This window comes from Pseudorasbora parva, chromosome 17 (genome assembly GCF_024679245.1).
Source record: "Pseudorasbora parva isolate DD20220531a chromosome 17, ASM2467924v1, whole genome shotgun sequence".
In the NCBI taxonomy this organism is placed as follows: Eukaryota; Metazoa; Chordata; class Actinopteri; order Cypriniformes; family Gobionidae; genus Pseudorasbora; species Pseudorasbora parva.
This window is the reverse complement of record NC_090188.1, coordinates 4,795,830-4,822,834: the sequence shown is the minus strand read 5'-3', so window position 1 is coordinate 4,822,834 and position 27,005 is coordinate 4,795,830. Positions and strand designations below refer to the sequence as shown.

At 36.6% G+C, this 27,005-nt stretch overlaps 1 protein-coding gene across 5 annotated transcripts in view; it reads right to left on the bottom strand.

The window, feature by feature from the left end:
* kcnk12 (potassium channel, subfamily K, member 12) overlaps window positions 1-15,360 on the bottom strand; it is a 51,997-nt gene extending 36,637 nt beyond the window's left edge. Inside the window, exons 1-3 of one of the 5 annotated variants that reach the window (XM_067421231.1) lie at window positions 14,354-15,360; window positions 14,024-14,099; window positions 13,517-13,947 (exon numbers count right to left, since the gene is read on the bottom strand). In XM_067421231.1, coding sequence (XP_067277332.1) covers window positions 13,517-13,856 — 340 coding nt within the window. In that variant the 5' untranslated portion in view covers window positions 13,857-13,947; window positions 14,024-14,099; window positions 14,354-15,360. Of the gene's footprint in view, window positions 1-13,516; window positions 14,157-14,353 lie in introns of those variants that run through there. The other 4 variants (XM_067421235.1, XM_067421233.1, XM_067421232.1 and 1 more) reach the window with 4 other exon arrangements.
* Between the last annotated feature and the right edge of the window lie 11,645 nt (window positions 15,361-27,005).

Here is a 27,005-nt window from a genome sequence, read left to right as displayed (position 1 = left end):
TTTTCAAATATCCATTTAATATCCAATCCTCTAAAAGGTTAATCATATTGCTTAATCATCTCTTACAGTTGTATAAGTTAATCTCACAAAACATTTCCAGGTCACATTTTAACTCAAAATCGCAGAAAAAGAAGAAGATTAGAAATTATTATTTGTAATGGAAATATTGAGCCTAATTCAGGACCAATATGAATTTGAAATGTGAAATTATTATTTTTTCATGATAATTAGGCCATTTCCCCACTGCATGCAGAAACTTTAATTTTGCGTTTGTAACTGCATTATTATGAGATGGTTGTAATTAGAGTCTCATTACTCTAACACAATGATTTTTCATTGAAATCAGATAATGAGACTGAGTTTTTTTATGCATTATGTTGGTATGCTTAATTGTCATATAAACACAGACTTCATTTTCATTATGCAAAATAAGTGATTTTTTTCAATCTTCTTTCTGAGTTTGGGGTGAAATACGACCCAGACAGTATACAGTAAGCAGAACACAACCCACCCTGCTGCCTACAGCATTGCACTCGCTGTAGCGTATAAAGAGAGCTTGGTAATCACATTACCCCTTCTGAACGGAACATGCTTTTCATTGACCCAGATGAAGTTTTAATGCATAATGATGGCGAATCAATGTATCATAAGTCCCTGACCTGTAATGTGAAGTGTTTTTCATAAGTGATGTCCATCAGTGCAAACAGAGTGTGATGGAATACAAGGAAAGAGAGCGAGAGAGAAGAGGGACAGGGAAGAGAGGCAATCATTCCTCTGGATTAGCAGAGCAGGTTATATTGATAGATGAGTGTGAGGAGAAAGAGAACATCGCTGAGGAGACAATGATGCATGATCCAATCAAAGCGTGGTGTAACCGGAGCCAACTGCACTGATTACTACGCGAGGAGGGAAGACACGGGAGAGCGGGATAGGAGAAAGACGAAGTGCTGCAACGGGAATCCCCGAGGTTTGCTTTCTGCAGAAGACTCCACCGACTCTTTTACAGACGTCAACCAGCTTTAAAGGAAAAGCTCACCCAAAAATAACAACATACGGCCATTACTCACGAACAGAAGTCAAAATATATATATTTAGGCCAAAATTTTAGATTTACATAGTTGGATTGCATATAAAATTCCCACTCAATTGGATTACATAGATTTAAAATAATTAATAAAGTTATTGTGATGCATATTTGTTAGTCATTCATCAATTCAATTAGCAATGAATTAATGTATACTAGTTTATTGTTGCATCATCAAATCATCTTCATTGAACATGGATTGCATCCATTTAACATTTAACAGACCGACATAAGAACATAAATACAACACATTTTTTTTTGTCTTTCGTTGTTTGTTAAAACAGACAGTAGCGCAACAATATTATGCCTGGTTTAGACTACAAGATATTTTTGTCTGTTACGATAGTCACTGTGTCAGATTATGTGATTTTGACTCCTAAAATCTTGTCGTGTCCTGGACTAGAAACATGTCAGACTACACGTTGCTTCTCAACCAATCATCGCTTGTTGTCACGACGTGCGTGATGTCACTGACTTTCAGAAACGAGAGTGTAAACAAACGATGTCTGAAGCGGCGTGTTTTGGCTGTTTTATGTTTAGAAAAGCGCAAAAATAGAAAGAAAACCCAACAAAAGACATGTTACTGGCTTGCTGGAGGAGGACATTATGGGCTGTCAATTCTCCAAAGAGAACTTGAGGTAAAATATTGTTCTTTTTATATTAAATATTTAGTTATTAGCCAGTAGTAAAAGCTTGCCACCACAACGTATTTGTAATTAAGCTTACATTCCAGTAACGTTACTCACTAGGTTGCTGAAGAGCTTCCGCTATCGTTCGCCAGCATTTTTCTTATTTGGTTGTGGTAGTCCGTGGATGACACATCGTACAGGCAGGAGTACTGTTGCCACAGCTCCACGAACCTTTCCTCCATTTTATAATTCCTCCTAAAGTTAGCCGCTCCGTCATCTCTCATGCGGTTCGCCGTGTTTGAAAGCTGTGTATGAAAACTGTCTGTGCTCCGGTTGGTCAGCGTCACACGTGACAGAACCCGTCGTGAAGGACCGCAAAAAAATTCAACATGCTAGTCTTTCAGTCGAGACGTCGTGAACTATCGCAGACGCGGATTCGGTTGTCGTATATTATTACACACTATACGAGATGAAACGATCGATTCTTGCGTCCCGACGTCCATTATCGTTTACGAATCCCTACGACACCTTTGGTCACACAGATCGTGCCAAATTCGGGCTAATATCGTGTAGTCTGAACCAGGCATTAGGCTGCTGTCACTTTAAGAGCTGCCGGATCCAGTATACCAATACACACGTGCGGTCTATTTCTCAACTGTTTACGTTCACTTAAGCCATAACGTGTTTACTACACTCTAAAAACTGCTGGGCTGTTTTTTCTACCCAAATGCATGTTGGGTCATTTTGTTGGGTTATTTTTTCCATGGTTGTGTAGTTTTTGTGTTGAGGGTTAGGGTAAATGTCACTGACATTTGAAACAATCTGACGCAACAACGCAACAGAGGCTTTGTTCAATACAATACAGAGAGTAGGCTTTTTGATCTCAACGCCGCAGAATTGTTGCATTACTTTGATAAAGTAAAGGTTTGCATTCATTTAACTACGTCTATAAAGTCTTTACAGTGCTGTAAATCATTTGTAATGCAATGCAATACGCATGGATGAGATGTCAGTCAGCATGGTGGAAACGCCTTTTTCCTTCATTTGAATTTGTTATAATATTGAATATTATTCATTTGCATGTTAAAATATGTTCTCAGATCTCTGTACTGTTTGTGTATGTTCAGGTTATAAGGGGTCTGTCATGATATATTTCACTGAGGCTCACAGCATAGCCCTTTGGATTCATTTTAAGCCAGTTATAGTAATTTTTAATCAATAGTTGATGTTAATACAACAATCCAACATGTTGGGTCAAACATTAAACCCAACCAGCTGGGCAAAAACAACCCAGCTACACTCTAAAAAAAAATGCTGGTTTAAAAACAAGCCAATTTGGGTTAAATGGTAAATGGACTGCATTTATATAGCGCTTTTATCCAAAGCACTTTACATTTTTGCCTCACATTCACCCATTCATACACCGACGGCGATGTCAGCCATGTAAGGCGCCATCCAGCTCGTCGGGAGCAGCTGAGGTTAGGTGTCTTGCTCATGGACACTTCGACACTTGGTCAAGTGGAACCGGGGATTGAACCACCAACCTTCTGGTTTGTAGACAACCTACATGAACCACTGAGCCACTGCCGCCCCATCTGGGTTTTTTTTGGGTTATCTGGCACCCCCAATCGATTGGGGCACCCTCGTCGTTGGGTTGCCAAATAACCCAAATTGGGTGTTTTTAAACCAGCATTTTTTAGAGTGTAGATATTTCATTCAATCAATCAATCAAACTTTATTTGTATAGCACCTTCCAACAACCAAAAGGAGGACCAAGGTGCTTTACATTTAAAACAGAAAAACATCTACAATAAATAATATATTAATACATTAAGCAATAACCAAAGGAACAGTAACACAAAATACAAAAATAAAATTCAAAGTGCCACAGTGCTACTTGTGTTAAAAGCCAGTCTAAATAAATGCGTTTTTAACCTGGACTTGAACAGGGCCAGGTCTGTAAGAACACGCAGGTCTACTGGTAAAGTGTTCCAAAGTTTAGGAGCAGCAAAAGCAAATGAATGATCGCCCCACTGCTTGCACCGGGACCTCGGAACAACTAGCCTCATCTGGTCAGCCGACCGGAGGGCTCTGTTTGCACGGTGGACACTTAAAATCTCTGATAAATAAGGTGGCGCAAGGCCATTAAGAGCTTTAAAGGCAAAGATTAAAATTTTAAAATCAACACGGTACCGAACCGGGAGCCAGTGGAGGGAACAGAGAACTGGGCTAGTATGGCTGTGTCTAGATATACCGGTTAGAAGACGAGCAGCTGCATTCTGTGCCAGTTGGAGACGATAGAGTGAAGACTGTGTGATGCCAATGTAGAGTGCGTTACAGTAATCAATGCGTGAGCTGATAAAAGCATGAATTGCCTTTTCCAGATCACAGCGGCACAGAAAAGGTTTTACTTTGGCTAAAAGTCGCAGCTGGAAAAAGCTTGCTTTTACTACAGAGTTAATTTGTTTGTTAAAATTCAGATCTCTGTCAAAAATTTCCAAAATGGTAATTTTTATATAATTTTGTGTGAATTTGTCGATTTGAGAGCAAGAGAATGCAAAAGAGAACTCAATTCTGTATTCACAAGCTGTCTAAAACACGGCTTAAGTGCGCAAACAAAACGGACCAGATTGAGTTATCTTTTGCATCTTCTTCTGTATGAATATGTAAATTGGCAAGACTTAAAAACACGTGCGGATACACTTTCATGAAGACGTGTCATTCAGTCTGTTTTGTTGAGCCCTGCTATATTTTGTACAGGTTTTGTTTTGGGAAGTATTTTTTTTTTATCTAGAGAAAAACATTGGGTTATGCAACAGACATACAACTCAGTGACCTATTTCATGCTAGCCAAAGATTTTAAATTGATCAAAAATTGGTCGAGAAATATCGGTGCATCTGTACACATTATGAATGTTATATTCTTAGGCAACAATATCGAGTAAAACCGGGCAAGAAGGGATGACATCCATCATGTAACACAGAGGAAGGAGAAACTGTGAAACTCTCCAACACGCCTCTGCTTGTGGGACTCCCAGGCGTGTCTCCTCCCGAGAGTCTCTGGAAATCAGTCTCTGTTCAGACAGCCGTGTAATAAGCTGAGCTCACATGACAACTGTACGTACTTCTGCTCTATCACCTTCCTCCAACCAAACCCAAAAGATCATCACACAGGAAGGTCAAAGGGGGCGATGCCCAGACCCAGAATCATTTAAAACAGCTCTGTCAACTCATTTTGAGCTTTTTGTCCAGTCTCAAGTGGAGTCAAACTCTAGTGTCATAATGTTATATCAGGACAAAAACTGTTCATTCTGCTCCCATTGGGAATACAAATCACACATGAGATCTTCCTTATATCTTAATTGATCCCACATGGCAGTAAGATTCAGCAACTGGAGATTTCAGTTATCTCACATGTGTCTCTTCTAACGCTTCAGATCTCAGCAATGTCTTAAATCGGCAAGATACCAAAGTCTGCAATCAGATATCAAAAATCTCAATATGAACTCAAACATTTCTCAATAAATTCTGCAAAGAATAAATTATTTAAAACTGCTACCCACATCCTTTTATTAGCTACACTCTTACTTTTGTCGATTGTTGATGCGTAAATGAAAGAACATTTCCTAAGCAAGATTTACATACACTGCAGTCACCTCCACACATTGATAATTCATCATTCAGACAGTTATTTAAACATTATAGAAATGTAAGATTATTTTGCCATTAATGATGATACAAATCACTGGACTCATTCGTGTCTAAGGAACTGTGGGAGAAACATCAGAGACAAATTTGATACTCGCATGAAACTTAACTTCCAACTTCTAACCATTTCATTCTCATGCTGTTTTCAAAACGAAACACAATGAACATCTTACAAACTGGGGTCTGAGTGTAAAAATGGAAAAATAAATAATAAAAAAACAGATTTAAATGAACTAAAAAAATGTATAATTTAGATTAAAATAAATGAAACTAATAAAATGCATTTTATAGTCACAATGAAATTGACAAATATAATTTTTTTATATTATAATATTGCACTACTTATTATAAATTATGTATCTGTGCATGTCATTCTTTGTTTCTTTTTTTAAACAAAAACAATAACCCTTCTCTGATGACGTGTTTGTTTACGGTCACAAGGGCGGAGCAACCTGTCACCCACAAATATCCACCAATAGCAAACCACAACCAATCTAAGCATCCGATCAACTCCCCACAAACAAAAAAAATGTATAAAATACATTGAAAATATTTAACACATATTTATTATATACATTTTTCACTGCATAAACTGGTATAAAAATAAAGGAAAATGTATACAATTATGTCCAAGGGGTCACTTGCACAAGCTTAAATCATATATCATATTTGGGTGTCTGTGGCGTCTGGAAGATTGAAAATGTACTAGACGACATGTGACATCTTTAATTATACAGCTCTGCATTTAGTTATGAAGGCTGTCTCCTTAATAAAAATAAATGAAAAAGTTAACAAAAGCAGCCAAGAAAAGTGTATCATTTATTAACAGTGGTTCTTTTATATCTTTTAATATTTAACAATATTATTGATCTGACGCTGTTGTATGAGCTGAACGATTATATTTTTTTTGCAGAACTGCTTTATAGATGAACTAATTGAATAATTGGTGATCTTTACAACAGAACTGAATTAACACTGAAGTGACTTCAGATGAACAACAGCTGAAATACAGCATTTTCCTGTCATCACTGTAGCATTGCTTTGAAACAACCTGTAGTGTATAAAGCGCTATGGAAATAAAGGTGACGACTTGTAATAGTAGCAGAGCTGTTGATGTGTTAAGCAGGATTCTCGGCTGTTATTAATGAAGCTCTCGTGTCTTGCTGACATGAGTGATGAGTGATGGTTGTAGCCTGCAGAAACGTCTCCAGTTTCTATAACTGAGAGCATGTTACGAACCGCCTGTCTCACACAAAGTTTCCTCTCACCCTGAGCTCAAGCTGCTCTGATACTTAAATTTTGCATGAAGACTAAAATATGTCTGCTCAAAACCACAAACAGAAATAGAATAAATAGGTCAAATAAAGTCTCTGTGACTTTCATTCTGTCTAAATGAAATTATGCATCTTAATATTTGTCATTGTAAATCAACATACATCTGCACGAAAGATATAAACGTGAGCATGAGACACAATGTATCCAATGTGAGCACATTTATGCTGCCTCTTCACATGTTAAAATCTGCATTGGGGTTTCTTATTCACTACCGTTCAAAAGTTTTGGGTCTGTACGTTTTTGCGTTTAAAAAAAGAAATGCATTTATTCCACAAGGACACATTCAAACGATAAAAAATGTAGTATGGTTTTCACACCAATATGAAGTAAAATATCTGTTTTCAACATTGATAATAATCTGAAATGTTTTTTGAGCAACCTTTCTTTCATGATCCTTCAGGTCGAATCAATGGCGGACTGTGTACAGCCCACTTTGTAGGGCAGTGTCCGTCAACAGTTGTGGGCGGGGCCTGAGCAAAGGGACGTCACTTTGTCCAGAATCTGCAAACGGCTTGTTTTGAGACACTGATTATGATTTATGGGGATTAAAAAAAAGCACTCAGTGGGTTTTTATCATTATAGGGTAGGGGTTGTACCGACTAGTCGACTTTATTGCTCTGCCATGATGCTTTAAGCTTGACGTTGATTAGTCTTTCCTGACACGCAGGCTCTGTTTTCAACAGTTAAAAATGACAAATAAATGCATACTCCGTGAGCTCTCCACAAGACATGCTTGATTATACCATCTGGATGCTCAAAATTGATCAGGAGAATGCACGCTTATTGTGTAAGTTAATCATCGCGCTAAACTAATGCGTGCTGCATTACAACACACACACACATAGCCGATCGCACATCACGCAGAGATCGCGCCCGCCTCACACAAAACCATTCAGTATCATAGTAATGTATTGTCACTGTTCTGTGATTTATCAATAAAATAGCTTAGAAACTGAAAAGTTCTAGCAAATTTCTTGATAACTAAAACTCACAGCTTCACTATTCAAATCCAGACTCAAAACACATCTGTTCAGCTGTGCATTTACTGAATGAGCTCTGAGCCACTGTATGTCCGACTGATTGCACCCTATCTTATCTCTTTATTCTTTTTATAATTGTTTTAGTTTACCTTTGTTCTTATCTCTGGTTATTGTTTATTTTATATGTTGTTTTGAGTTGAATATGATGAGTGAAAACTGGGTTTGATGGAAATAGTAAGTTTGACAATAAGGTTTGAGTATGTGTAAATCTGTGGAGGGTATGATGAGTGAGTAAGGGTCTTAACAAGAAGGTTTCTGAGTAAAAATCAGGGAATAGTGATTAAAATGGATGTTATGAACGTGTTTGAAAAAGAAATGAATGAGAGGTGTTCTAATTAAGATGGTACATGTATGTAGGCTGTAAACTGAAGAATGTTTATTTTTATATCAGACCATTATTGTGGATCTGACCATTCTATTTTATTTTTATCTTATTTTTTTATTTTTTTTTAATTTTTATTTTTTTTTATTTTTTTATTATTATTATTATTTTAATTACTATATCTTTACGACTGTTTTAACTATGCTTGTTTTTAATTCTTTATTCGTCCATATGGTATTCTTTTTTTTCTCATGCATTTGTTACCACTATTTTAATTAATTTCTATGTAAAGCACTTTGAATTGCCATTGGGTATGAAATGTGCTATACAAATAAACTTGCCTTGCCTATTAGAGACGCTGCCAGGTAGAATGAATTCACACGCAATCACTCACTAATGCAGTCATATACATGTAATCTTTATTGTGCTACTTATCTGTATCTTATTAAGAATGAGCAGAAATCTGTGAGAAATATAACGACCATAAGACAAAAAAACTGATACAGAAGCTGTTATGTAAGACCAATAACCTTAAGGGCAGTGCTGTGTCATGTGCCATAGGTGTCCTGGGCACAAGAAGACCCGAGTTCGAGTCTCAGCTCAAGGTTCAGGCTTATGAACTAAGATTGTTCATTAATGAAGTCATCAGCGACTAGTTGACGTCGACTCGACTTTCATCACATAAATGACTTTAAAAAATTGGAAGTTGTTCAACCCCTATTATAGGGTGGTTGTGTACACACACTGCCAACACACATTTATGTTCAAACACCATGTAAAAATACATTTTTAAATTAGGTACCCTTTAAAATGTTGTTTAAAAAGCTTTTCTGACCTAAACGTAGGCCATTCTGTATTTGTTTGCACACTGTATGGCACTAGTTTGTATCATGAGTATGTTTTCCAACAAACAGAATAATTAATAATAATTACTTTAAAAATCAGATTATAGATTGAGAAATAATTGATTGAATCAATTCATCTGTGCATCAATTTTTCCCCTTAATAAAGTCGGATTGTGTGACTCACTGTGTGTGAAATGGCAGAGGATTTGTTTTAGACGAGGAGGAAGTGTTTCCGTCGTCCCTATAAAATCCCCATCATGACAAAGCCCGAGCACCTCTCATTCACTGACTTTGAAGCTCATCTGGAGGCGGGAGGTATATAGAGACTTCACACTGAGATGAAAGGAAGATGGAGACTGAGATGGAAGTATGCACAAAACACACATTCATTTAAGCTTAGTTACTAAATAAAGAAGATCTGTACTTGCTGGAATGTGCTGATTTTTAGTAGTCCTGTAGAGCCAGACTTCAGACTGCCAGAATGTAAATTGACCTGTCATTTGTTTTGTTTGACATGCCGTTTAGAGGCTGGATAATCTGAAATAGTAGTCACAATTACGATAAAGCTCTACAAAAAAAAAAAGTTATGAACGGTTACACTTTATTTGAACCTTATTTTAAACTTAACCAGCCCCAAAACCCCAAAAGAAGCTAAGTTCATCTAAATGAAAAGAAACAAGTTTATAAAACTCAAAACAATGAAACAATTCAGATTACTTAAAATGTGTCAGTTTTGTTAACTCATAAGAGTTGGCTCTATTCAAACCAATTCATTATTTCGAGCTTTAGGGTTAGTTACTTGTAATATTGCATAATTTACTGTTAATACAGCAGTAAGTATACATGTAGTAACGTGGAACTACGTCACTTTAAAATAAACCGTTAACTTAATTACAACTGTGAATCATTGTGATAAGAATTTCTGCACATTCAAAAAGAAGTGCTGTTTCTCATAACTAAACGATTAAGGGTAACACTTTAGAGTAATGGTCCATCATTAATAAGTTACTATGCAGGACGTAATGCAGGACTAATGAGTCGTACTACATTAACCCTTCAGATACTACTATTAACTTATATAGAAAGAAACAAGTTTAACTAATCATTCAATAATATCACATTTTGGAGATAGTTGTTAAGTAATTAATAAAACAATAAGATTAGCCTCATTAACTATTAACTTACTGACAAATTATAAAGAATTTTTTTTACACTGAATAAAGTCATAAACACATCACTATTTACTCAAGTGTTACCAAGTCACTCTGCAGGGACTGCTAGTGATCTGGACTATTATTTTGAAGTGAGAAAGATGTTATTCCATTTTAAATAATGGTCCAGATTATTTAGGTACTATCGGTAGTTCCTGCAAGGCAAGGCAAGGCAAGGCAAGTTTATTTATATAGCACATTTCATACACAATGGCAATTCAAAGTGCTTTACATAGAAAGGAATTAAAATAGGGCTAAAAAATGCATAAGAAAAAGAATACAATGTAAAGAGAATTAAAAATAATAAAATGATGATAACCAAAGAAAAGAACAGGTAAACTAAAACAGTTATACAAAATTATTTAAAAAATGATGCATAGATAAGGTGCAATCATCATTGCCTGCAATGATTTGGTAACACTCCAGTAATTAGTGATGCATTTTATGACCACGTTGAAAGTAAATAAAGACAATTACGCACATCTCAGACACATTAATGTTGTGATTAGTTATTAATTAGTAATTCTTTATAATTTGTCATCTTTAAGTATTAGTTCTTAATGATGCCAATCCTATTCAATAATTATTGATTGCCTAATAAGGAACGATCTTAGTCCTAAACTCGATATTACTTACTAATAAGTTAAGCTTGTTTCTATATATAATTTAATAGAACTAGCTGAAGTGTTAATGTAGTTCTACTCATTAGTCCTGCATTATTTCCTGCATAGTTACTTGTTAATAACGGACCATTACTCGAGTCTAAAGTGTTACCCAATTGAGTTCTGCTGGTGGACATCAGGCTTACTTTCAGCCAAGTGTCTACAAGTATCTTTTTTGTTGCAAAACTTTGGTAAATCCTCCTTTCTCCTCAATTTCTCCTCATAATAGCTCATTTTATAAACGTACATAAAGCCAGCCAATCAGACTTGAACTTCCAACCTACCACTTATGCTCAAATGATGCAACCAAATTAAGTACAGAGTTAGATACAAGCTAGTAGTCACTAAGCCTCTAGTGTGGACTTTGCGTTTCAATTATAGTAATGGCTTTTGCAACGCTACCCCAATCCTGATGGTTTTGAGCTAGTGGAAATAACAATATATGAGCAGGACAGCATTTAATGAAAGAGAATGGCTACACCCCATTTGCTTCAGTTTTCATCTGTGAAGACGACCACCGAGTATCCATAGAGCATGCAAGGTTGCATGAAGCATACAGTGACAGTGCTGCTGAATACATTACTCTGAGTTGAAAGAACTACAAAGTGCATGGCTATTGATTATTCACTGCAGATGGAAAGTGTAAAACAGGAGCCAAGGGCTCTAGGAAGCAAATACACAATAACCAGGGGGCTGCCTCGAAGGGGCACTTGCTCTTTAGTGACCTATAACAGGGTAAATGTTATCCAGGACATGTGGGCATCAGCACATTTGGTTTTTGGGACATGAGCCCCACAGCAAACTGCAAGCCTGATGGTTGGTCCTGAATGCAGAAGTCCAGCAGGGAGTTGGCTTGGCCGCTCGCTGCCTCGCAGCCTGGTACCCGTGAGAGAGTCAACACTAGAGGGTGTTTATTGGTCTTATGCTGGGGAAATGCCAATGGAAAAGTGACGTCTCTGCAGAGAGCGAGGAAATGTTGTCTTGGCAAGGCAAAAGTGCGCTGTGAGATTCTATGAAAGGTTATGGGGTCAAGCCAGGTGCCAGAGGCTGTTGCTGCCTAATAAAAATAGCATTTTCTGTATACTATTTTCATGTATGTATCCTGTAGTTGTATTCTAGGTATACAGTGTTAAGGTCTGTCCTTTCAAACCAAAGCTGATAATGATGAAGATATAGTTTTAAAAATCATTCTCCACACCACATCACAACTATAACAGCACAGAGGAACAATATCATTGGAATGACTTTTTTTCCAGGTGATGAGGAATAAAAACATTGACAGCCAATCAGAATCCATCCCACTCGAGCATTAAAACTGCATCCGATATCAGTCTTTGGGAAAAATATGCATGTAATATGCGGAAAAGTATGCTTTTAAACACTTTGCTAAAAGCCTTCATCTATAATGGATTATATCTTTTCATTAATAATTGTAACACCAAAGTTAAAATGCATTATGATATTCACAGATTTCTTGTTGCATCTGAAATTGGTTGTTTGTCGCGCTCTAATGCATTATACACTCAAAAGTTGTATTATAATGTATTATAACTGTGGTTACAATTATTCATGAGACCATGCAATGCATTATAAAATGCATAACAAGGCATAATTAATGCATTAAAATACTTTTATAATGTATTATGCATAAAGTCTTTAAGTAAAGCGTTACCAAATTAACACTATTAACAATTAACACAAATGACAATAGTTCACCACTAGTTGATAAAATAAAAACATAAAATACTTCTTCATCATACTTTTCCTGCATGCACTCTCAGAAAAAAAGGTACAGTGCGGTAGTTTGAGGTACAAAAGCAAAAAGGTACATCGACACCCCCCCCCCCTTCTAAATGGTACATAATACTACCTCATATGAGTACTTTAAGTGTACATATTAGTTCCTCATAGCTTTTGTGCCTTAGGGTACTGAGCCAGTGACAGCGCTGTACCTTTTTTTCTGAGAGTGTGACTTACTTTACTCTGTGGAAACACAAAAGAATGTCCTCACGTCTTTTCCATACAATGAAAGCCGACAGTGATTAATACGGCAAAGCTCAAAAGGGAAAAACAAAAGCACCATAAACATAGTCTTTAGGATTCGTCTGCTGCAATCTAAATCTGAAGTCACAAGCAAGTTAAAGACTGAAAACCATCATGTACTGAAAATATTTCCCTTTAATTTGTACATTTCCATATTGAAATTTGGCACATCAAGACCTAATAAAGCACTTTGTCACATAAGCCCTGGTCCTGATCAACTTCCATTGTACTTTTATAATCAATAGGAGAAATAAAGCCGGTTTCACTGGTTTCAACACACTCTGTTGAACTTTGCACCTACATGTCTACTAACTCTCATAAGTAGAGTAATAGTAGACTGGTAGGGTTAGGGATAGAATAAGTTGACATGTACTTGCACAGTTACTTAAAGTCATATCTGTCGGAGAGCATCACGATGAAGTGTTAAAGTAGATATTAAGCAGAGTCTACTAATACTCTAATGCCTGCTAGTCGACATGTAGTTGCAAAGGTACTTATAGTCAACAGAATGTACAAAAGGGGCCATCAAACCATAAAGCCATATGAATTAGCAACAAATATCTTTTAGGAAAAGCACTTGAATCTTTTTCTAATAGCCAAAGAAGATCAATTGTTAAGAATAATAAGAGAAACTTACCTATAGTAGACACCACTGTCCCAACAAAATAAAACGCCCCTGTAAAATCCCATCTGGGTCGAAGAGCATCGACCCGAGCTCCAGCAGCAATCGCAGCCTCGTACTCTTTCAGGAAGGAGCTCAGATCCTGCAAACTGATATTGAACGTGTCACTGAAGTTCAGGAGGGTCCGGTTCCAGCGCCCGTGCGCTCGCAGCTCGGACGGCCTCTCGATGGCGGAGAACACCGCGGCGCCGCACAGCAGGTACACGATGATGAGCACGGCGAGCAGCAGAAAGCGCCCATTGTCTTCGTTAATGTGAAGGGAGCGGCAGCCCTGCAGTCGCTGCGCCGGCATCATCCAGATTTCAGCACCAGCGGCGCAGTGGACAGCGACCAATGCAATGACATGGATCCCCTAGACCTGCTTCACGAGGACACGCCAAGACCTCCTATAACGTCAATTATATGTATCAAACACTTCCGATAAGTTTAAGATCAGAGAAAGCCTTCATTTAAGACGCTTACCAGCTTAATTTATCCATTTGCCATTTTCAATGACATGGATCCTCTAGCGCTGCTGCACTCCGGACACTCCGGTCTTCTATAGGATATTGCACAGATATGTATCAAACAGGCATGATAAGTTTTGACAAAAGAGAATAAAATTAACTTTACAAGTCTATACTCTTTATTTCGCTTCCTGCTGTTTAAGTAACACGCATGACTATTAATAGGCTACCAGTTATTTATAAATATTGTTGCATTCTAAATAACCCTTCAAGGGTAAATTTCAATCAAATGCACCACTTGTGGATCCACTTAAGTAGATATAGTTTGTTAAATAACTAGACTCACCCTCGTGCTCATTGAAGTAGTTCTATGTGCATCTCCGTCTCCATCCCAGGGATTGCTTATCCACATACATCCACCTATAAAGTGTTCAGTTGCAGGCTAAAATCCTCAGCCGGGGAAATTCCAAGACTCCTGGTTTGTGTTTTATTGCAGGGATGCAGCAGCAGTGTGTTCTCCTGCTTTTCCATGTTGCGGATGAAGCATCCAGCTCATCCTTTGGGTCGCTGCGCAAAATCTCTCGTCCCGTGAATCACATTAATTTATGCCTCGGTGAAAGACACAGCGGGGTAAATGCAAATAAAGACATTTAGCGACCGTATGAGGAAGATTTTTTTGCACTTTTTTGTGAGGCAGATCTCTTCGCTGTGGGATGTTTGATGGCCGCAGTCCTAATGAGGCTGATCTGCTTCAGATCAAATCTGTGCGCGCTAGAGTAAAACTAATGATTTACACTAATGCTGTAAACAGCTATTTTACCTTCTCAACGTTTAACAAAGTTAGATGCTTTTTATTTTACCAGTTTGACAAAGTAATTTCATATAGGCTAGGTTATTAAATATATAGCCAATGTCCTTTGAAATATACATTAAAACATTTTGTTCTCACAGTCATAGGTTTACATCAAATTTCCTTCTCGCTATACCCTGTAACTAAATTATTTTCTACTGTGTGTGTCTTTTAGCTAGGTACAATCCCATTTAGTCCGTTATGATGCTTGATTTCAAACAACAAGCAATCTTTTCTATTATATTTCATTTTTGTTTTTCGTCGTTGAATGGAAAAAGCGCTGGTTGCACTTTTTCCCGCTCTTTTTCCACAAACACCCCTCGCGATCAGATGGGACCGACAAAAACATCTACACTGAGGTGAAATTTGTCGACAATAACGTGATAATGGTAAATGTTGATTCCATCCCTCGGTACGTCCATGTCTCGCCTCTATCTCATGCGTTGCCTTGCCACAATCTCCCCACAAATCACGAGGAAACGATGCGGCACGCGCTACTACAACTGTCGCGCGCCCTATTAGAGCTGCTCGAGCGCACCGCGGTAACTGTTAGGTGGGTGTGCAGGGTTGCCAACTCTCACGCATCTGGCGTGAGACTCACGCTTTCAGGCTCTGTCTCACGCTCTCACTCCGCCCAACTCAATCTCACGCCAAATTGCCAAACCTGCTTTTGATATTAAACAAAGCTATAAGCTTTAATTTTTTAAAATGTGTTTTAATGAAATTCAAACAATAAATAGCGTTTTGGCGCTAATGTGGCATAATGTTATTGTTAAAGCCAGAGGCGTTGAAAAGCGGAGTTGCATGCTCTCGTCTCCCTGCGGCGCGCGCTGGTCACGTGGCCCATAAGCGCTCAATACTTCTAGCGCTCTGCCAATGAATTTGAATGGCTTAAGCGGATACACAACAGTTTCACCATATAGATGTTTGCTGCAAGTTTTGGTAAACAGTACAGCATAGTGTTAGTGTGTATTGATTATTAAGTCAGCCATATTTACAGGATCGTTTATAGAGAGTGATAGAGATGCAACATTGTCAACATTAATGCTATTCTTGTATTTAGCCCTCAGGTATTCCTTACTAATTGGTCACACTCATACTCATTAAATTATATTTATTGAATATTTTGAGGAGATCTTTTGGTACTAAATACTATTTGTGCAACAATTATTGTCAATAAATGACCACTTAAAATATTTTTCTTCTAATATTTGTATATATTTCTTCTAATATTTAGGCTATATTACAATTAGTGTAGTAATTAATGTTAAAATAGAGAATTCCAATTCAAAGAGGAAAAATACAGTCATTTTGTGGCAAAAAAAAAAAAAAAGTTTATTTGTAATGCCATTATCCATTAGGTGCCTTTTGGCTCTTTAATAAATATACATGTATCTAATCTAGTTGCTCAAAAAAGTATTGCAGTCTTTGCATTCTAATAAATATTTAGATATGATGATCAAACACTAGATTTCTTTAAATGTGAAATTTTAAAACTTGAATAACTTGCATCCTAATATTTTTAATGAATAATGTGAATATTAAGGAATGGCACATATAATTTGACCCAAGAAATGTTTAAACTAGTGCTAAAACAAACATATTTTTTCTTATTATGTACAGTATATATACTAGATATAAACTGATACTGAATCAAGATCAAAAGCATTACGCAACACCCCCCCCCCCCCCCCAAAAAAAAAAAAAAAATCTCACTCCAACCTGAACTTAAAAGTTGGCAACCCTGGGTGTGTTATTTCTGACAATTAATCGATGGCATAATTACCTGTGGCCAGCATCTCCACTGCCAAGTGTGAGTCCCGAGACATTAGTAGATGAGTCTGATTGCAATGCAATGGCTGACATGTTTAAAACCCTAAGCGTTAATGATAATCATGTCTTTCAGGTCAGTCTCTTCATGCTACTACAGTGTAGTTAGGTGACTAATTACTAATTTATCCAAATGAACACCATCTACTTAAAGGAATAGGTCAATGTATCATGTATCATTTACCCAACAATTTTCCATACAAACACTATAATGACATTTTCTTCAGTCAAACACAAAATTAGGAGTTTAGCTACTTTTCCCCCCCATAAAATGGAGTGTTTTGACTGATCGGAAGCTGTCTGATTTTGGGGATAAAACATGTAGATGCATTTTAAATAGATAATGTGATTAATGTGTGTCATAAGATGGGACATGAAAGTGCATTAAGTTCCCTTAAAGAACAGTGTCAGTATCCAAAAGTTTGCAAGTTCATTGACCAAGTGTAAACTTAAATAAGCAGTGACTGTCAGGTTAAAAAACAACAACAAATTAGATGATCATAGTATCTTAAGTGCTTGCAAATGTGTGACTTTAACATTGTTATGCTAAAAATATTCCCCTCTGCCACATATGTTTATGCATATTCAAACTCAGGGAGAGTCTTTGAGAAATCCCATTGTCCCATCTTGAGGCAGCGATTTGAATATGCACAAAAGCATGAATGAAATTTGAGAGCTATGATGGAGGAGAAGACTGAGTTGCATAGCATGCCTCTTTGGCTAAAAGCCTCTGGCCAATAAATAAAAAATAACAGTATTGTAGAGTTTGGTAAACCATTCATGTACAGATGTAGTGTAACAGTTAACAAATGGAAAGACAAAGGTTTAAAAAAATAATAATTCACTTGCAAGAAGGAGAAGGTCGCCCAGGAACAAGAGTGATTGAGATTACAGATCTCTTCTCTCACCACTGTGTCCTTGAACAAAAATCACTTAGCCTCATTTCGCTCTAGGGCAAACATGATACTCCATTCATCAGCTAACCCTGACTGACTTCTCTATCTGTCTATCTATCTATCTATCTATCTATCTATCTATCTATCTATCTATCTATCTGTCTATCTGTCTATCTATCTATCTATCTATCTATCTATCTATCTATCTATCTATCTATCTATCTATCTATCTATCTATCTATCTATCGTGTTTTCATGTTTTATGGCAACTCTCCATAGACATAATGGCTTTTATACTGTACAAATGTTATAATCTCTCCCCTTATACTGACCACCCTAAATCTGCCATCCCACAGATCTGCATTTTTTTTTTTTTAAACATCACTTGGTATGATTTATAAGATGTTTTTTCTCATGAGGACAAAAAAAATGTCCTCATAAAGGACAATGATTTCGGATATTGCCATCCTTTTGGAGACATTTTGTCCACATAATGTAGGGTTTACCAAGACACACACACACACACACACACACACACACACACACACACACACACACACACACACACACACACACACACACACACACACACACACACACACACACACACACACACACACACACACACACACAGAGCTGCTAATAAGACCACGGCAAGGATTATGATGTTAGCAACCCATTAACAGCATGGATAAACAATGCCTCTGCTTTAATATAAAGCACACATTTTATGTATGCTGTATAATGCGTATTCAGTATACCCTGGCTTATGAAGTTCTTTGGCCATAAATACTTACATTGTTTTGTTGGTCCTATGATAAACAGCAAATGCATATGTAATTGAATTATTTATAACTGTTGATATTGCTTCTATCACATACACAGAGATAGAGACCCATTATTATATCGCTCTTGGTGTCTTGTGGTGGAAAAACCTTGAATCCAGAATGAAATGTTTCTTTAACAAAAGAAGGTGTTTTAAAAAGATGGAACCTTTTGTTAATTCACTAATTAATTTAACTTAGTTCCTGCCTTTGCTTTAGAAGAATGTGCTCATGTTGCAACAAAAAAACAAATAATATAAAGATCTGCATAAGTTCAAGAAAGGGTAACATTTTTTTTTTTTTTTTTTTTTACTGAGATGTGCAGGAAATGGGATGCTCAGACTTAGTCATGGTCCTTTTGAGTGATACATGCATACCATAACAGTCTTAGATTATTTGGCAACCTTGCTACACGTTCTCAGTCCAGCTCGTCACATACTGACACATGGTCAGGGCTGGTCACTTTGAGTGGTACATGCATACCATGTGATCAGACAGTCTATACTTAAAAAATGCAGCTGAGTACAAATAGTAGTCATACGATTGGCTTAGATCATTATCAATCACCAGATTAGAATAGCCAATAACAGTGGCTATATTACAGTGGTATAATATTATCATAGGCTGTATATTTCGACTTGGCAGAGAACAAACAGAAGCGCTGATAAGAAAAGAGGAGGCAAAATTTGTCTCTACTCTATTGATGCTGCTTAGGCAGCACAGGCAGAGAACATATGGTTGCATCTATCACTAACTTGTCAAGATTCACCCTGAAAGTTGCTTTTTATAATTACCTGAGCGATTAAATGACAGCGTGTCTCTGGGGGCTGACAGCAGTGGAGGGGCTGAGACAGATCTGTGGAGAGGCTGGCATTGGGAAAGTCTATCGATCCAGAGTCATTCTGCAAAGAACAGGCAGCAGAGTCAGCTCTCATCTATAGATACAGTATCAGCAAACACACACACACACACACACACACACACACACACACACACACACACACACACACACACACACACACACACACACACACACAAGTCTGGTGCGCTATCTTTGTGGGGACTTGCCATAGACGTAATGGTTTTTATACTGTACAAACCATATAATCTATCCCCCTACACTGCCCCTGCCCCTAAACCTACCCATCACAGGAAACTTTCTACATTTTTACATTTTCAATAGAACTCATTCTGTATGATTTATAAGCTTTTGTACCCATGGGGACCTCAATTTAGGTCCCCACGGTGACACGAGTCCCCATGAGTCTGTGTGCATTCAGGTTGAAGTCCTCACCAGGCTAGAAAAACATGTACACACACACAATATAAGCAATTATCTGACTGAGCAAATCTGTATATCTGTATAATTTCTTGATATCAGAAATTTAAGATTAAAAATTTTTACTAGGCTAGTAATAATGGCAATTTTTTATATCAGTATAGGCAAATTATACATTTCCACTAGTAAAATCTATAATTCTTGATATCTGTAATTGTATTTTCACTAGTTAAATATCCCCATACACTCTTGGGTGTAAAATCTTGGGTTATTTTTTCTACCCAGATCAGGGGTTGAGTTATTTATCACAGGCTTTTGGCAACCTCTTCAGGAGAGAGCAGTCCGTTAAATATGTGCATGTCTTCGATAAAATACCGGTGTGTGTATATCTTATTTTTATTCGCAACCATAGGGAACGCAACATACAGGCCGCGATGTGAGTCACCTTAAGTGTCATGTCGGGCTTTTTGCGTGATGGAAACGCATATATAAATACAGAATATAAATACTTATGTTAAAATATGTTTTCAGCATTGTACGTTGTTTGTTTATGATGGAGCCAGCCGCTGCATATTTCGACTACGAGTAAAACGCAGATCGACGGTCTGAAGGTATAATGAAGTATAATAGAAAAAAAGGAATTATCATGCAGTGGTTGTGACGAGTATATATATATATATATATATATATATATATATATATATATATATATATATATATATATATATATATATATATTAACCTTTAGAGGATTTAATTTAATCTGTAAACATTAATTAATAACTGTAAACAATAAAATTATAATAAAAATTTGTATTATAGTAAATTATTACTATTATGTATTATAGTGAATTATCATGCAGTGGTTGTGACGAGTATCTCTCTCTCTCTCTCTCTCTCTCTCTCTCTCTCTCTCTCTCTCTCTCTCTCTCTCTCTCTCTCTCTCTCTCTCTCTCTCTCTCTCTCTCTCTCTCTCTCTCTCTCTCTCTCTCTCTCTATATATATATATATATATATATATATATATATATATATATATATTAACCTTTAGAGGATTTAAGTTAATCTGTAAACATTAATTAATAACTGTAAACAAAAAAATTATAATAAAAATTTGTATTATAGTAAAATTGTATCAACCCATTATGCTGGGTTAAATAAACAACCCAATTAACCCAGCCAAAAAGTTTTTTAGAGTGTAGGCTGCCATTCAAAAAAAATCATAATTTTTGATATTAATAATTACATTTCTGATAGAATAGAAATTTCAGCTAGTAAGAAATTAATTATCGACACAATTAGGCCTATCAAGTTTGTACTAGATCAATTTTACTTCTTGATATCAAGAATTCATATTTCTGTGAGTGATGACATTGTTGATGTCAAGAATTAACGTTTTTACTAATGAAAACTGAATTGTTGATATAAAGAATTCATATCCTGGGAATGAATAAAGGTCAAAATGGCTTGCCATACGTATTTAGCCTTTGCTATTTTACACAATAGTTTGATATACTCACTCTTAAGGCCCGTTCACACCAAGAACAATAACTATAAAGATCACTGCGCTGCTGATTATTAGAAATATGTCTTTATAGTTATTGTTATAATTAATAGCAGTAGCACACAAACTTCAACAACAGTGACAACAAACATAAAGTAAAAAGTCTGAAAATCACCACAACATAAAAAGGCTACAGTGTAATAACAAAAACAACAACAGCATGAAGTCAGCAAACTGAAAATAATAATAGCAACCGCATAATTTATTCATTCTGCAATGCATGCTAGGAGCTCGCAAGGCTTTAACAAATAAAAAAACCCACAACATGTGGGTCTAACATGTGTTTTAATGAAGATTCACATGAGAGTTAATAAAAATGTGAAGTACTTCATTTCTTAGTGACTCAAAGTCCCATATGCTGGATAAAATGTTACTGCTTTTCTACCGTATAAAATGAACATATTGAGCTAATTACATAGCAGTTGGGATTCACTTTACTTAGTGTCGTTGACAGCGTCTTTCATTAAGGGATTAATTAGTCATATTCACAATAAAACTTTTCACTTAAATGGCACAGTTTGACATCAGATTATCAATTAGTTATATTGGCTGAAACATATGTTGCATGATATCCATTTAGTTCTCTCCGGGGATCAATATCTTGTAGTTGTAGAGCACAGGGTTCCTTTCCACCCGTAAACGCCTACAGAACTCATTATCTTATGGCTGACTGGCAGAAATCCAATGTTGGTTGTGTCCTATCCATGGGTCTTCATTTTCTAAATGTGTGAGAGAGACGATCTCTGAAGATCCGGTTGAACCGACCACCGATCATCCCAGAATCAAGAATAGATAAGGAGGAGACAAAAAGCTTCATTCACTCCATGTCCAAAAATGACACCAGTTTGTTCCCTCTAATCTGAATCAAGGAATTTGTGACTGGTTGGATTTATAGGTTGTTTCTTTTAAGATTGTAACATTGGTCTGGGGAGACTGCTCTGTATTTCTACTGCACAAGAGGAGTGATCAACGAACATAGTTCAAATGACTCTGTATGCAATTGGATAGTCCTTCAACCAATCAGACCAATGATCCTTCGCTTCTCAATAGGTGGATAAGCCAGTTTGTGATGGGTCCCCAGTAATTTGTATCAGAAGCAGGACAAAAGTATGTACAGGTTTTCTGGCCTGAGCTGCAGGGAGAAATAAAATTGCCGGTAGATCGGACAGGGTTTGGTGGTTCTCATTAGACAATCATTTTAATCATTACCATATACTGCAAAAAAATAAAAAAATAAATGTGTTGGTTTTTGTTGGTTTAACTTAAAAGAGTAAGTAACTTGGTTGCCTTAAAATTTTGAGTTTATTGAAACTAAAAATTTGAGTTGATACAATGAAGGAAATTTGTTTAATAAATAGAAACTCAAAATATTATTGTATCTGAACCACATAAAAAATTGATAAATCATGAAAATAGCACTATTTGGCATGTTTAACTGTATCATCAGAAATAAAACACACACAATTACCCAATATGCTTACAAAATCTTTTAATAATATTTTAATAAAGGTTGTCGAATCTCAAAAATTTTTCATTGTATTAACTCAAAATTTTAATTTCAATGAACTCCAAATTAAGGCAACCAGGTAACTTTTTTTCTAAATAATTTTTTACAGTGCACCAATCAAATCATTTTATCGAGCACATCAGAAAAATGTTTGAATTGATCAATTAAAGGAACACAATACAAAGAAAGGAAAAATATATATTTCTTTAGCGCACGAGGACATGGCAAAATGACAGTTATTATTTAAAAAAATCCCCTAATTGTAATATTGTAACAAAAATATATTATTTCCATCTTTAACAATTGTAAGTTTAATATATATTATTAATATTTAATCTATCATTCAAATAATGCTGTTGTTTTGAACTTTCTGTTCATCAAATGTTCCTGAAAAAATGCTATTTACACAAAATTATGAAGCAACAACGGTTTTCAACATTGATAATAATCATAAATGTTTCTTGAGCAGCAAGTCATCATATTATGAGGATCATGTGATACTGAAGACTGGCGTAATGAAGTTGACAATTCAGCTTTGATCACAGGAATAACTTACACTTTAAAATATATTAAAATAGAAAAAAGGTTTTTTTTATTGTACTAATATTTCACAATTATTTAATTGTTTTAATTTCGTTTGTTTATCAAATAAATGCTGCTTTGGTGAAAATAAGAGTAAAATGGTGTATTAAATTAGATGTATTAAAATAACATGGATATAAAAGTAAGGCCATCCCCAGCATAATAGGTGACATTATATAAAACAGATTAGATAAGGTGTCGTCAAAGCAGTTGAAAAATAACCTCACATCAATTAATTATGGGATTTTATCCCAGTCACTTGGTCTCTATATCATGGGGCAAAATAACCATTGTTTTCTATAAAGAAACTGGTAAAGAAGTAGCTCGTGTGTTTATAAAGTTTCTCATAAGACCCTCAATACCCTTATTTACATCTATTTTTGAAATGCATAGAGTATTGTTCTTTTTATTCAGCAAACGTTGAAAAGTTTAGCATGTAAGTGAAAGAAGATGCGGTTTATTTTACCTCAGTAAAACTGAACAATGATTACTTGTTTTTTCCTTTTGCACAGTAGGGAAAAAATTGCCATGGGTTTGCTTGTGTCAGCCATAAGTGAAATGGATGCTCCGCTGGCTGTACATAACCACAAAAGAGCAATAATCATCATTAGCAGGTAATAAGCTGAGGTTTCTCATTGTGGTGAATGTCTCTGTGTAAATGATACTCACTGCAGGAAAACACTGGGCTGGGATCATAGACCGTCCTCTGGGTGGGTCCACTGCGGTAAATCAACACTGTGCAAATCATATTATATATTTCATAAAATAGTCATATTGGGAAAGCAATAAAAAAGTATTCCAGTACTTACATCAGACCTTCATTTCCAGGTAGCATGGCAAGAGCAATTTAATGATAAAGCACATTTCACGGTAATTCAAAGTGCTATATATGGGCAAAATAGAAAAACAAGTAATCACATAAAAATATAATTATTTTCAAATTGTTTAAATTAAAAATGTATTCACTGCTACAGTGATTTATGCCTTTTTCAATTTTGTAAAGTAAATTACTGTAAAAATGTGACAATGTATTTTTCTGTTTATTAGAATGCATTGTGTCCAGATGAATTAATACAAATTAAAAGGGGTCCTATAATGCCCCTTTTTACAAGATATAAAATAAGTCTCTGATGTCCCCAGAGTGTGTATGTGAAGTTTTAGCTCAAAATACCCAACAGATAATTTTTTAATAGCATCTTAAAACTGCCCTTTTTTTGAGGGTGAACAAAAACACTCCGTTTGTGAGTGTCCTTTAAATGTAAATGAGCTGCTGCTCTCCGCCTACTTTCTAGAAGAGGGCGGAGCTTCAAAAGATTGTGTTAGCAGCTCCAATTACTGCTCAGCCTTTTATGTTCAAACCGGAGTCGGACAATGTTGGAAAGCCTCAAGAAGAAGTGACAACATGTAGAATGAGACAGGGCGTTTCTGAAGGGTTAATGGATTCACTTATGTAGCTGATGTGGAGTTAACTAACTTCAAGCCATAGATTACCATATTCTCTCATGATAATCTATAAATTGCTGGTGTGGGAACTGTTGTAAAATGTACAGAGCCAGATAATATATGCTGCATGAAGATAGAACGGGTATAGTTTAGTTTAATTTTGGTTATAACATGTTGTCATCTTGCTTTATGACATGCTGTTTCATTTGTGTTTGTACTGTATCAATAAATGTGAAAGACAGATAACAGCTTGAGAAGACTCCCAATGTCCTCGACTACAACAACTCTTCCTCTTCTCAACATGGCCTCACCCCCTTTGTTGCGTGCCCCGGGGGCGGGGTTTATGTAAATTTCAGGGTTAGTGATGTCACCAGCTTGTGTAGTCCCTACCAGACGTTTGTTGTAGTCCTTAAAAAGTGATTTATTTAAAAGAAAATGTTTCCCTTTGCACTAAACTTTGAGCATTGTAACTTTGCAGATGTTGTTTATGCTCAAACAGCAAAATCACACACTAACTAAAGTAAAAAAAAAAAAAAAAAAGAAATAGTAATCAACCATCCCTTTAATATGCGGATATATTCTGAACTTGTGGTTCTGTTTTGTAATGGCCTCCTATCATGGCATTCAATAACGACTTTGATAATTAGATAGAGAAAAGCAGCAGATGTCAGATGCTCTTCCATGATGGGAATCTCTCGTTCCAGCACATCCCAAAGCTGCTCTATTGGATTGAGATCGTTCAAGAAACCAGTTTGAGATGATTTTAGTTTTGTGACATGGCATGTTATCCTGCTGGAAAGCAACAATACTCAGGTAGACTATGGCGTTTAAACGATGCTCAGCTGCTACTAAGCGGCCCAAAGTGTGCCAAGAAAATATCCCACACACCATTACACCTCCAGCAGCCTGAACCGCTCATACAAGGCAGGACAGATCCATGCTTTCATGTTGCTTACGCCAAATTCTGACTCTGACCATTTGAATGTCCCAGCAGAAATCAGGGCCCATCAGACCAGGCAACTTTTTCCTAATCTTCTATTGTCCAGTTTTGGTGGGGGCGTGTGAATTGTAGCCTCGGTTCCTGTTCTCAGCTACAGGGGTGTCTTGTCTGCTTCAAGGTTTGATGTGTTGAGCATTTAAGTGATGCTCTCCTGAAGTGGTTATTTGAGATTTAGCACAAGTGTTAGTTCAGGCAGGCCACGTAGGCATAGCTGACTCAACGGACTATCAGCTGTTCAATCTCTCCAATCATAGCGATTCTCCCATCTGAGGTACGTGTATATACGTGGCACTATTACTCACTTCCAGCTTAGCCATAGCTCGCAACCAACCCTCCCTCCCCCACTCCTTGACATCAGTATTTCATTCCATAGCTGTATGTTCTGCGCCTTTGCTGTCATTGTTTTTCTTTTCTCTCTCGGCTCCAGATCAATGCATCAACTCAAGCCTTGCAAGCAGTCCTTGAACATCGCCTTATTCATCATCTCATGTACAGTCATTTTTCCTAATGTCATGCTGATGGTTCCAGGAGGGTTATTACAGGGCCTGCTAATCTTGATTTATTGTGAGTTGAACCCCCACAGGAAAACCATACCTCTAAAACAAATGTTGTAAATTAACAAAATATAATGTTGTTTCATTGCCAGAGTGGTCCTGACTGAGTTACTGCTACTTTTCTATCAGCTGAACCAGGCTGGTCATTCTCCTCTGACCTCTGGCATCAACAAGGCATTTTAGCCCACAGAACCACTGCATATCTTCTCTTTTTCTGCCCATTCTCTGTAAACCCTAGAGATGGTTGTGTGTGATAATCCCAGTAGATCAGCAGTTTGTGAAATAATCAGACCAGCCCGTTTGGAAACAACAACCATGCCACGTTTAAAGTTACTTAAATCACCTTTCTTACCCATTCTGATGCTCAGTTTCAACTTCAGCAGATCATCAATGGAGCAGCACTGCATCCAAAAATCACACAATGTCTGAGTGTGTACTACATTTGAAGTTACTGACCGTATGGGACACTAAAGTGTCCATCAAATGCACACTTCAGAATCTCGCTAGAAGTAATAGGTCACTCTGGGACCTTTTGGCTACTGTTTTTCGAAAATTATGCATTCGGACATTCAACTCTGTTGGATTATTGTTTTCGCATACTATATAGGTAAGTATTCAATTTTGGATGCAGTGCATGTCTACATGCTGGCCACATACTTGAAGATTTTA